Genomic DNA, 12600 nt, shown 5'->3' with positions numbered 1-12600 from the left:
AGGATCTGTCAGCTCTTCTGTGTGGTGTAGTATAGAGGAGCTGTCGGCTCTCCTGTGCGGTGTAGTATAGAGGATCTGTCAGCTCTCCTGTGCGGTGTAGTATAGAGGATCTGTCAGCTCTCCTGTGTGGTGTAGTATAGAGGATCTGTCAGCTCTCCTGTGTGGTGTAGTATAGAGGATCTGTCAGCTCTCCTGTGTGGTGTAGTATAGAGGATCTGTCAGCTCTCCTGTGTGGTGTAGTATAGAGGATCTGTCAGCTCTCCTGTGTGGTGTAGTATAGAGGATCTGTCAGCTCTCCTGTGTGGTGTAGTATAGAGGATCTGTCAGCTCTCCTGTGTAGTGTAGTATAGAGGATCTGTCAGCTCTCCTGTGCGGTGTAGTATAGAGGATCTGTCAGCTCTCCTGTGCGTTGTAGTATAGAGGTTCTGTCAGCTCTCCTGTGTGGTATAGTATAGAGGATCTGTCAGCTCTCCTGTGTGGTGTAGTATAGAGGATCTGTCAGCTCTCCTGTGTGGTGTAGTATAGAGGAGCTGTCGGCTCTCCTGTGTGGTGCAGTATAGAGGATCTGTCAGTTCTCCTGTGTGGTGTAGTATAGAGGAGATGTCAGCTCTCCTGTGTGGTGTAGTATAGAGGAGATGTCAGCTCTCCTGTGTGTTGTAGTATAGAGGAGCTGTCGGCTCTCCTGTGTGGTGTAGTATAGAGGAGCTGTCGGCTCTCCTGTGTGGTGTAGTATAGAGCTGTCAGCTCTCCTGTGTGGTGTAGTATAGAGGATCTGTCGGCTCTCCTGTGTGGTGTAGTATAGAGGAGCTGTCAGCTCTCCTGTGTGGTGTAGTATAGAGGATCTGTCAGCTCTCCTGTGCGGTGTAGTATAGAGGATCTGTCAGCTCTCCTGTGTGATGTGGTATAGAGGATCTGTCGGCTCTCCTGTGTGGTGTAGTATAGAGGATCTGTCAGCTCTCCTGTGTGGTGTAGTATAGAGGATCTGTCAGCTCTCCTGTGTGGTGTAGTATAGAGGAGCTGTCGGCTCTCCTGTGTGGTGTAGTATAGAGGATCTGTCGGCTCTCCTGTGTGGTGTAGTATAGAGGATCTGTCAGCTCTCCTGTGTGGTGTAGTATAGAGGAGCTGTCGGCTCTCCTGTGTGGTGTAGTATAGAGGATCTGTCGGCTCTCCTGTGTGGTGTAGTATAGAGGATCTGTCAGCTCTCCTGTGTGGTGTAGTATAGAGGATCTGTCAGCTCTCCTGTGTGGTGTAGTATAGAGGATCTGTCAGCTCTCCTGTGTGGTGTAGTATAGAGGATCTGTCAGCTCTCCTGTGTAGTGTAGTATAGAGGATCTGTCAGCTCTCCTGTGCGGTGTAGTATAGAGGATCTGTCAGCTCTCCTGTGCGTTGTAGTATAGAGGTTCTGTCAGCTCTCCTGTGTGGTATAGTATAGAGGATCTGTCAGCTCTCCTGTGTGGTGTAGTATAGAGGATCTGTCAGCTCTCCTGTGTGGTGTAGTATAGAGGAGCTGTCGGCTCTCCTGTGTGGTGCAGTATAGAGGATCTGTCAGTTCTCCTGTGTGGTGTAGTATAGAGGAGATGTCAGCTCTCCTGTGTGGTGTAGTATAGAGGAGATGTCAGCTCTCCTGTGTGGTGTAGTATAGAGGAGCTGTCGGCTCTCCTGTGTGGTGTAGTATAGAGGAGCTGTCGGCTCTCCTGTGTGGTGTAGTATAGAGCTGTCAGCTCTCATGTGTGGTGTAGTATAGAGGAGCTGTCAGTTCTCCTGTGTGGTGTAGTATAGAGGAGCTGTCAGCTCTCATGTGTGGTGTAGTATAGAGGAGCTGTCAGCTCTCCTGTGTGGTGTAGTATAGAGGAGATGTCAGCTCTCCTGTGTGGTGTAGTATAGAGGAGATGTCAGCTCTCCTGTGTGGTGTAGTATAGAGGATCTGTCAGCTCTCCTGTGTGGTGTAGTATAGAGGATCTGTCAGCTCTCCTGTGTGGTGTAGTATAGAGGATCTGTCAGCTCTCCTGTGTGGTGTAGTATAGAGGATCTGTCAGCTCTCCTGTGTGGTGTAGTATAGAGGATCTGTCAGCTCTCCTGTGCGGTGTAGTATAGAGGAGCTGTCAGTTCTCCTGTGCGGTGTCGTATAGAGGAGCTGTCAGCTCTCCTGTGCGGTGTCGTATAGAGGAGCTGTCAGCTCTCCTGTGCGGTGTCGTATAGAGGAGCTGTCAGCTCTCCTGTGCGGTGTAGTATAGAGGAGCTGTCAGCTCTCCTGTGCGGTGTAGTATAGAGGAGCTGTCAGCTCTCCTGTGCGGTGTAGTATAGAGGAGCTGTCAGCTCTCCTGTGTGGTGTCGTATAGAGGAGCTGTCAGCTCTCCTGTGTGGTGTCGTATAGAGGAGCTGTCAGCTCTCCTGTGTGGTGTCGTATAGAGGAGCTGTCAGCTCTCCTGTGTGGTGTCGTATAGAGGAGCTGAGAGGAATGGCACAATGCAAAATTCTAAGAAAAGATGCTCCAGAATGGTTATTTCATGGGGAACATAACAGCACAAAAACAGACAAGTCAGGAGAGATGATGGGTCTTCTATAAATACATTTCAGAGCAGCTTCAGGAATACTTGCCTCTTTTTTGGGTTCCTTCTGTGGATCGACCTCCATATTATTAATTGGGGCGGTGCCATTGTTCTCTTCTATCTCATCTCCACTATTGAAGTTTATAAGAAATAAAAAATAAAAATCTATAAACAAATCTCAAAGACGCTATAAATGTGTCTCCTATGTACATCATACATATATGCAGTTTGCTAGCCACTAGAATGTAGTGGTAAGTGATAGTGATTACGTTTTTTGTCAGGTTTGAGATTTAGAGAATCTAACAATAGGGGAATTGAATACATTCAACAGATTAAGGAATTTGCAAATCAGCTAATTGGGCAAACAAATGAACATATATAAAAAAGAAAATATAGTATTTCAGAACATGTTGAGAGTTGTAGTTGTGGAACAGCTAAAGATTCACAATTGCAATGCAGCCAATATTTTTTTCTTTTTCAGAAATCAGTCTGGGATTTGCTCTGGGATGGATGGACAGAAACCTCAACAGTCTCAACGTTGGTGGATCTGAACCTACAGTCTCATGTGCATGACACGTTCCACTTGCATTTTACCTGGCGCATCCTTTGATCCCGTGGGAGAACAACGCGACCATTGGGGTTTGGACATGGCATATACCCCTCTCCCAATCCCAATGAAATGCTTGTTCATGGGGTGAGATCGCTGTAGACTGAACGAGTATTCAGCCATGAGCCAGCATCAAAATACTCTCAGCGAAACGCCTACATGTAATTGACAAAGCCACCGGCTTCCACATAATGCTGGCGTTTAAATGAAAATAATGTTGCTATGGATATTTTCCTCCAGTGAATAGAAGACCATTGTAGCGTATTTCTGGAGTGATTAACAAAAGAAAACTTCCACTAAAATACACAGCGCTGGGAACAGAAAGTACATTGATAAAACTGGAGCGGGTCCGGGTGAAGAAGCGAACGGGAGGGGGGGGGGGCTTCTCCCTATACCAAGCTGTTCTGCAGAAATCAGATTGGAATCCTTCTTTTACCTTCCTTCACGTTCTTTCTTTTGCTTGCGTGCATGGCGATCCATCACGCTTGTCTTGGACCTGGTCTTCTTCCATGAATAGTAAAACTTGACTAAGCTGGCGATGGTTTTATCTGGAAGCTGCAAGGAATCAAGCGAAGATTTAGTGCTCAGTAACTGGCAGTATAGCTGGACATACATGGTGCAACTCTCTGGCCTCGTGATGACTGGGCCAATAACTGCAGTGTCTGATCAACTCTGAAAATACATCTCATCAATGGTCATCAAGGAGGAGGACAATGAGGCAGATGGGTAATAAACCAATACTAAACGCTTTATCTGTTAAAAGGGGTGTTACTCTAATTAAAAACACAAGTTACGTAGGGCTCATTCAGACAAGTGTGATTGTCGTACGTGTGTTGAAGCATCGCACAGCACAAGGTCCCATTGATTTCAATGCGGCTATTCAGACATGCACGAGTTTTCACGCAGTGTGTCTGTTGCATGAAACTCACTGCATGTCCTATATTGGTGCGTTTTCAAGCACCTAGTCGCCCATTGCGTGAAAACTACGGACAGCACACGGACTCACTCCCGTGTGCTGTCCGTGGTTTTCAAGCATCAATTACATTGAAAAAAATAAAGTGCTTGCAAGTGCACGTTCACACACCGTCTTTTCAGGCATATTTCAGGGCGTAAACCCCTTGAAAGACGCCTGAAAAGTCAGCAGCTGAACACCTACAAACATCTGGGAACAAAAGAGAAAAACCGCGTTTAGTTCAGACGGGGCGTTTTTTTTACTCCGCTGTTTGAAAAACCAGTGCGTAAGAAAAACGCCCCGTAAAAAGAATAAGCATGTCACTTCTTGAGCCGTTTTTGGAGCGTTTTTTCATTGTGTCAATAGAAAAACCATCTCAAAAAACGCCTAGGGAAAAAAAAAAAAAAAACCCAAAAAAAATTTCAGCTTCAAAAATGGCTGAAAATCAGAGTCTCCGTAATTTTCAGACGTTTTTACTTGTGCATGTGAACACACCCATGAAGTAGATTTTCCAATTATCTTGCAGCATCAATAGGTTGACCCGTAGCTGCCATAGTGAATGGGGCAAATTGTATCAGACTGACCCTCCTGCTACAGCCATGGGCAGGTGTAGTAAACAGCAACTCCCAATGATAGAATCTCGCAGGAAATGGTGTATAAAGTGTCCCCATGTAAGATTAACCCAGGACTCATGCCTTGTATGCAGCAGACAAGTTACCTGCATTGTTCTTACCATTTGCTGGATGCGGTGAAAGGTTTTTCCATGAAAGCTGAACGCTTGTTCGAATAGAACTTTATCCTCTACAGTCCATTCATCAGGAAACGGGGTAAAGTTAGGTAAATCAGCCAATGACTTCTCAATGTTGTGCTTGTGCCAGAAAAGCATTCCAAGAGCCTGTGAGGGAAGCGTGAAATCATGTAAGCCACAGTGGGAGTATGAACGACAATTCTTCAGCATGCTTCCAATGTTTATACACACACACACACACACACACACACACTTGTGTGCCACTGGTCCGACAATGTCGGTGGTTTACAGATTTTGGCGCTTTAAAAACCGACATCATGGGAGGCCACTTGCAATTTGCATTTACTACAAAACCTCTATTTGATGAAGAAATACTTTTGGGTTATAACCTGTGACTACCTCCCCTTGGATCGTTAGCAGGTCTTAAAAAATATGCAAATAATGGGAGGGATAGGCAAAATACTGTACTTAGGAGAAATTTAGACCAATTGTCTACAACTTACAGCTCCCCAGCTGTTGAAAACTACAACTCTCAACATGCCATGACAGCCACTGGCTGTCAAGGTATCCGGGGGTTGTAGTTTTGCAATAGTTGTAGAAATATCACAGTAAGGGTATGTTCACACGGCCTATTTTTGGCTGTTTTTCGGGCCGTAAACGGCCGAAGTATAGGAAGCAGAACCGGAGCATTTTTTTACGCGTAAAAAACCGCCCGCGAAGTGCAGGACACTTCTTGGGATGTTTTTGGAGCAGTTTTCCATAGACTATCGAAAAAAGCTCCAAAAACGGCCATAAAAAACGCAGCGAAAATCTCTTGAAAACAGCTCCGTATTTTGAGACGTTTTTGACTCTGTGTGTGAACATACCCCAAGAGATTACAAGTGAGGCACAGGCAGCAAATTCTATATGCACTGGATATCTGGGATTTCTCCAGCCCTACAACATGAAGGCAGAACAGTGATATCCTTCACAGCGCTGTCAATTCTGCAACGAGCACCGCAGCAGTCAGGACTGGAATATTTACAAATCTGGTGTAAAAAGGGTGATGAAACCTGTAGCAACTAGACTGTCCACTTCAACACTGGCACAAATCACTCCTTACCTGCTCCATGTTATAGCCGTGTTTCTCTTTTGCAACAGAAATATATTCATCCACTGTAAAGCAAAGTCAGTGATTAGATTAACGCATGTGTCAAATGATGGAAATATGAAAATCTGACTCAAAATCTCCAGCAAAATGCTACTGGTTTGAATGGACCTTTACTTAGAATGTGGTTTATGAAATGAAAGCCTTCCATAGAGCTGGCTTGAGATTATAATCTCGTTATGAACAGTGTACAGCATGGACACATATTGGGCATCGTCAACCAGAACACTATGAATTAAAATTTCTTGCAAGAATCAGACTCAACTCAATATCTCACAGCCTTAATAGTTGTTGGTTTGACATCTGACTTAATAGACATATACAGTTAACTGGCAATACATAAACTGATTTTATGTCCCATCAGTGACTAACAAAATGTCAAATAGAATTTGATAAATTGGAGCACAGCACAATGCTAGAATAATGTGCGATTCAGGACTGGAATGCCTGCAGCAAGACACCAATAACCATACTGTGCATTCATGCATAACCCCTGACTGCCATCTAGTGGCAGAAATACAGATTGCAGTACAGACAGTATAGTATTGGGACTCTTGAAAGATTATTCGCAAAGGATGAAGACAATCTTGAACACTGAATATCTAAAGACAGACACAGAAGCGATACAATATCTAACATGAACACAATACAATACACCAAGCTGCACTGTAGCCCAGTAGTCATGTTACAGAGGATCAGATACTCACATTTGGCTTCGGACAGATTTTGATTAGGTGACCACACCAACATGCCAAGGTTCTCTCGCTCCTGGCAAGTTTTCGCCACTTCTGTAGGAGACAAAAAATAACGATGATGATTACAGAAATACATTGACTAAAGGCGAATACTAAGACCCAAACTTTGTTGCAATTTAGAACAAAAACTTGCAAATGTCTGAATGTTGTCAATTTCCGGTACCATTGAAAGTGCTCATAGTCCTCACCGCATTCAACCAAACGCCTATAGAAGTTTATAGGAAGGTACAACAAAGCAGATGAACAATAAGGCAAAAAAACATCTTTTTCTGCAACTCTGAACCTAATAAATTCTACTGCAATAGGTGGAAAATGTAAAATTTCCCATATCCTTTATATTAGACAGCTGTATAAACGCAATATACTTTATAAACTTTATTTACATAAAACCAAAAACATCTTTTTTAAAGTGGCTCCACTTTAAAACTTCGTATTTTGATTCTCACTAAAACCCGAAATCTCGAGTACTACAGATAAAAGTAGAGCTGGGCAATTCTGACCTAATTTAAAATCACGATTAATTGAACAGTAACTTAGATTACGATTATTGAACGATTTAGACCACACCCCTTTTGCATGCCACGCCCCTATACTCATGCTACAGTATTAAACATTTATCCCCTGAGCCTGCTGTATACTACAATATATAATATACCCCAACACTACCCGCACACAGTATTCCCCAAGGTGTTCCCCACACAGCATAAGCCCCATAACTGTCCACACCAAATGTCCCCCATTACTGCCCTCCCCACAGTATAATGCCCCCATAGCTGCCCCCAATAGTGCCCGATAAAAATAATAACATACATACTCGCCTAACCCTGTTCCAATGACGAGTGGCAGAGGACCCTTTGCTCCTCTTGTCTGTGCAGCTCGGCGCCATGAGGTCACTGCGTTGTGCGATACATAGCAAATGGTAGAACAGGGAGTTTACGTTCTCCTGCTCGACCATTGGATTCAACTGTATCTGCTTCCTGAAGATGCAGATACAGTTTAAACCGGGGAAAAATAATTGATAAAATCAAAATTCGCATGAGGACTTCTATTGATTGCGCTGAATTTCGATTTCATTTTTCAATTAATTACCCAGTCCTATATAAATGTATATTAGGCTACTACCTGCCAGCCGTTTACAAATATGTGCAAAATCGTGCACCAATATGTTTAGCACAACACGGATATACTGTATTACATCTATTGCTGGAAAATAAAAGCAGCAGGTCACACCGGCTCTGTAGCGCATGATCGTTCCGTCAGCGCCACATAACAGTATTTTGCAATGTTTTTTCTATATAAGGGTATGTGCACACACACTAATTACGTCCGTAATATATGGACGTATTTCGGCCGCAAGTCCCGGACCGAACACAGTGCAGGGAGCCGGGCTCCTAGCATCATACTTATGTACGATGCTAGGAGTCCCTGCCTCTCTGCAGGACAACTGTCCCGTACTGTAATCATGTTTTCAGTACAGGACAGCAGTTCCACGGAGAGGCAGGGACTCCTAGCATTGTACAGAACTATGATGCTAGGAGCCCGGCTCCCTGCACTGTGTTCGGTCCGGGACTTGCGGCCGAACTACGTCCGTCAATTACGGACGTAATTAGTGTGTGTGCACATACCCTAAAGCTTTTGGGACGCCGCAGAAAACAAAGGTCAGATCAGGACGGTCACTGCACAGCGACTGATAATATTTTAATTCTTAGAATTGATGGGCTGCTCAATCTTAGTTCAACTCCAAGTTTGCAGAACTTCCCGGTCCAATGATCCTGCTTGGTAATGTAAGGAATACTGAAGAGGAAACGCCGATCTAACCTGTATGACTAAAGAATCTGCAGATTATAATCTAGTGCCTATGACCAGCTCAAAAGAGAAATTCTAGTAATAACTGGAGTAAATGTTCATTAGAGAGGCTGTCAAACTCCCTGGTGAATCATCCTACAGCTTTAATATGTTCCAGCCGCTGCTGAGCAACAAAAGGTGAGGCCATTGGGTGACAACAGCGGATTTCCACACTAGTGCAGATACCACCTGATCACCGACATTGACTGTAAGGGCTGGAAGTGTAGATTCACATGTGGCACCAGCACGTCCAGTGCCAGGGAGCGGAGGACATGGTGCTCTGAGGCAGACAAACCAAGTTAAGGGTTTCTCACCACTACAAAATGACAGGTGCCAAGTGGTGAGGTTAAACGATCTTCTATGGTTCATATATTTGAGGTGTTTAGGTTAAGGAAAATTGATAACGCCCTTCCCCCCCCATATAAATCTGCATTGCTAAGAAGAGTTATGCTATTATCACACGTGTCGGATTTGATCATGGCACATCCGACATGTATTTACTAGAGGATCTGCGGCAGAAATTCAAGGTTTACGCCTGGATTTCTGCGGATTTGCCCCATTCGATGGAGCTAATCCACTGGCTTTTTTGTGCGAAATGCGTGAAATTAAGTAGCATGGATTAAACGTGGAATCTGCATTGAAATCCACATACAGTCCTGCACGTGGCCTTGCATTGTACTAATTATACTCCAGAGCTGCATTCACAAATCTGCTGCATACTTTTTGGTCGGAAATCTCTCAGCATTCCTGCACAGGGCCTTGCATACCAGAACAGATACAGCTGAATGCCATGACGGCTGGACGACGACAACAAATGCTACTTTTGACAAAATGTATACAAACTTCCTATACAAGTAACAAATGATACAAAACATGTAAATATTAGCATAAAAGACAATAGTAATGTAACCACATGCAGGAGCCCGCCACGGACTATGTTAATATAACACAATCCTAGATGTACACTGGCAGTTTTCCTCTGCTCCTAGCCAATACGAAGAAGTGAAATAATGGCAGGCAACTTTAAAACCGGGCTCCGTTCAGAGATGAATAGGTTAATGACGTTCAATGAGCTGAAAGTTGTATTTTGCATAAAGCAGCGCACCCGTCTGTTGTGCAAATCCCCTGCTCCCCAGTACCGCACCCTGATGATCCCTCAAAACTGAAAAATACAGAGAAGCCATGTAATTACTGCAAGATCTGCGTCTGTCCTCGGTGAGGACTGGAATAAATATAAATAATTGACCGTCTACCCGATACAGATCCAGCCGCAGTGCACGTGGTCTGTCTGTATGGTCTGTGCTGCGGTACGTGGCCGTTCAGACAGAGCCGTGCTGGAGGAGTTTCTATCACTGCAGTTTTGGATTCATCGGGTTTGAATATAGGAAATTAAAAAATTGAGATACAGAAAACCTAATTCAAAGGCAGAAAGACTCTCCCCTAAGGCCTTGTTCACACGCCGTGTATTTGACGCGCCGAAAAATGCTTGCTTTAAGCTTCCCATTGACATCAATGGGAAACGCATTATAGAGCGGACGCCTTTTATTTTTTTACACTCGCGGGTTTTAAAAAAAACGTCAATTCTTGGTGCCTAAAACGCGACTATTTCCCATAGTCAAAGGGAGCCCTAATTACGCGCCCAAAAACACAAAAAAAAAAACCGCATCAGAAACGCCTTTCGCTTTGCAAAATCGCTAGTGGTTTTTACAAGTCGTTTTTTTTTTAGCGCTGTGTGAACAAGGACTAAGAGAGCCGGTAGTAATGTCCACCACTAGCTATGCTGGTAGTGTAGCTGACCACTCTGTTCTCCACAAGAGGGTAGAGATCCTAGATGTTCATCCCTTGCAGAGGGGACTGTCACTAGGCAAGGATCTTCACTTTCAGCATCTCATGGAACCCCAATGAATAACTAATAGTTTACAGTCTATTGTCCCTGTTAGCAGCCAGTTCCAGCAGAATCTCTAGACACCCCCTTCCCTAATGCAAGGAGCCCCAATGAAAGCTACAGAAGGCTGATAGAAGAAAGGCGTAACACTACATGCCGCCTACTGAATGAGCAGCCATGTAATACAAGGTTGCGCCAAGACCGCTTTTTGCTGCGGACCCCCGATTTGTGATGTCCATACACCCCAATAAAATTTTACAAACCTCTAAACATTTATACGTTTGTGAATGATATTTTCTCCTTTTTTTATAATCTGCACTCCTGAACTTACCACTGGCGACTTAACCATTTGAATAAAGTCACCTTAGACAAGATGACGTAAAAATGGCGGTGCGCTTCCTCGAAGCAGCCTGGGTTATAACATATGGCAGAGCCTTTGGTGTGGTGAAGACGTCGCCAGGATTACTAATCAATACAAGAGCGAGCAGAACTGCGCAATTACATGCACCTAAAGGAATGAGACGACATTGGAAAACGCACAGGCCAACAATCTGAAGGTGCATTTCCAGGGAGTGAGTCTTGATAAGATAACATACATAAGTGGGTCGTTCTGTATATAAAATAGAAAAAAATAATTGCCGACTCCGGAAATCTCCCATTGCGGACAGGCTAGACGCTAAACATACAGGAGTTTCTGGAATCAGTGATAGACAGAGGACACCAGGGTGTAGTGAGATCCATATAATTATTGTAATAGAACACTGCTCCGTTTTAATCCCTTCAATAACAGGTAGTAGTTGTGATTTTTATATGGAAGCGTATAAAGTGATCTGTGCCGCCTAGAGGTGGAGTAGAGCAGTAATGGGATGGAGCAGTGACAACCAGCATATCGCTATTAAAAATCACAAGTTGTGCTGTGTTTCCCGTCAGCCTGTTATACCAGACAACGGCTTTTACTTGCAACTCGGGCCAGGAAGTAAATCCTAGTGTCCATCTTGAGCAGCCAAGATGCGATCAGTTAGTCACAGGGTCACTAAGGCTTCGTTCACATCAGCGTTGTGGCATCCGTTTTAGCTGATCCATTGAAATAAAAACGGTCATACTGACTGAATGCAACAAAGGTAAAACGTGTTTGTTTTGGACAGATCAGTTTACCCCGGATGCATCAAAAAACCCTGACTTTTCTTTCAGTTTGTCATCAGTTATAACGGATCAGTTTTTATCATTGCATCGTTCTTGCTTTCATTTTTAGTCTGCGCATGTCCAGAAAAAAAAATGGTTCCGTTAAACGTAATGCATAAGGCTTCGTTCACATCTGCGTCAGGGATCCGTTCTGGCATTCTGTTGGAGCTTCACGGGACCCTGACTGAAAGAAATGGAAACCATAGGCATGTGCATCATTGATTTCAATGGTGACGGATGTGGTGCCAATGGTTTCTGTTTGTCTCAGTTGTGCAAGGGTGCCGTCGTTTTTACAGAAGCAATATTGCGCCAGAACTGAACCCTAACACAGATGTGAACGAAGCCTTACTGATACAAACGGATGGCATATTAGTTTGTATCCGTCATCCATTGACTTCAATGTTACTAAACCAGAAAGCTCCTTTCCGTCATTTTTGACGGAAACAATAGCGCAGCAGACTACGGTATTTCTTCTGTCAAAAAAAACAGAAACCTGACGGAACGGAGCCTAACTGAGCACAACTGATGCAAAAATAAAACCTATTGGAGATCAATGTTTTTTTTGTCGGAAACGTTAACTTCCGTTCTTGTGGTCCTCTGACGGATCCGCTAGAATGGAAGCCACAATGCAGATGTGAACGCAGCCTAAGGCCCCATGCACACGACAGCAAAAAACCTCCGTTTTTGCGGACCGCAATTGCGGTCCGCAAAAACGCAGCCATTCACCTTCATTGAACACTGACACCTTTCCGTAGCACTAGGATGTCAGTGCCGTGGAAATGTTCCGGGAATTATGGAACATGTCCGTTCTTTCGCATTTTGCGGGCCGTGCGGCTGTCAGTCAGCGGCCGGCCGTGCCCGCAATCGCGGGCCGGGATTGCGGGCACGGTCGTGTGCATGGGGCCTTAGACTTCACAGAAATGCATAGCG

At 44.3% G+C, this 12600-nt stretch overlaps 1 protein-coding gene across 2 annotated transcripts in view; it reads right to left on the bottom strand.

The window, feature by feature from the left end:
* Positions 1-12600, bottom strand: part of RCOR1 (REST corepressor 1) — a 38885-nt gene that overhangs the window by 12415 nt on the left and 13870 nt on the right. For both annotated transcript variants that reach the window (XM_075844260.1, XM_075844262.1), the window contains exons 3-7: positions 6711-6791; positions 5959-6011; positions 4842-5003; positions 3593-3711; positions 2599-2680 (exon numbers count right to left, since the gene is read on the bottom strand). In XM_075844260.1, coding sequence (XP_075700375.1) covers positions 2599-2680; positions 3593-3711; positions 4842-5003; positions 5959-6011; positions 6711-6791 — 497 coding nt within the window. The remainder of the gene's footprint in view (positions 1-2598; positions 2681-3592; positions 3712-4841; positions 5004-5958; positions 6012-6710; positions 6792-12600) is intronic.

This window comes from Rhinoderma darwinii, chromosome 12 (assembly GCF_050947455.1).
Source record: "Rhinoderma darwinii isolate aRhiDar2 chromosome 12, aRhiDar2.hap1, whole genome shotgun sequence".
Classification (NCBI taxonomy): domain Eukaryota; kingdom Metazoa; phylum Chordata; class Amphibia; order Anura; family Rhinodermatidae; genus Rhinoderma; species Rhinoderma darwinii.
The sequence above is the reverse complement of the archived record's forward strand: the minus strand, read 5'-3'. Positions and strand labels throughout refer to the sequence as shown.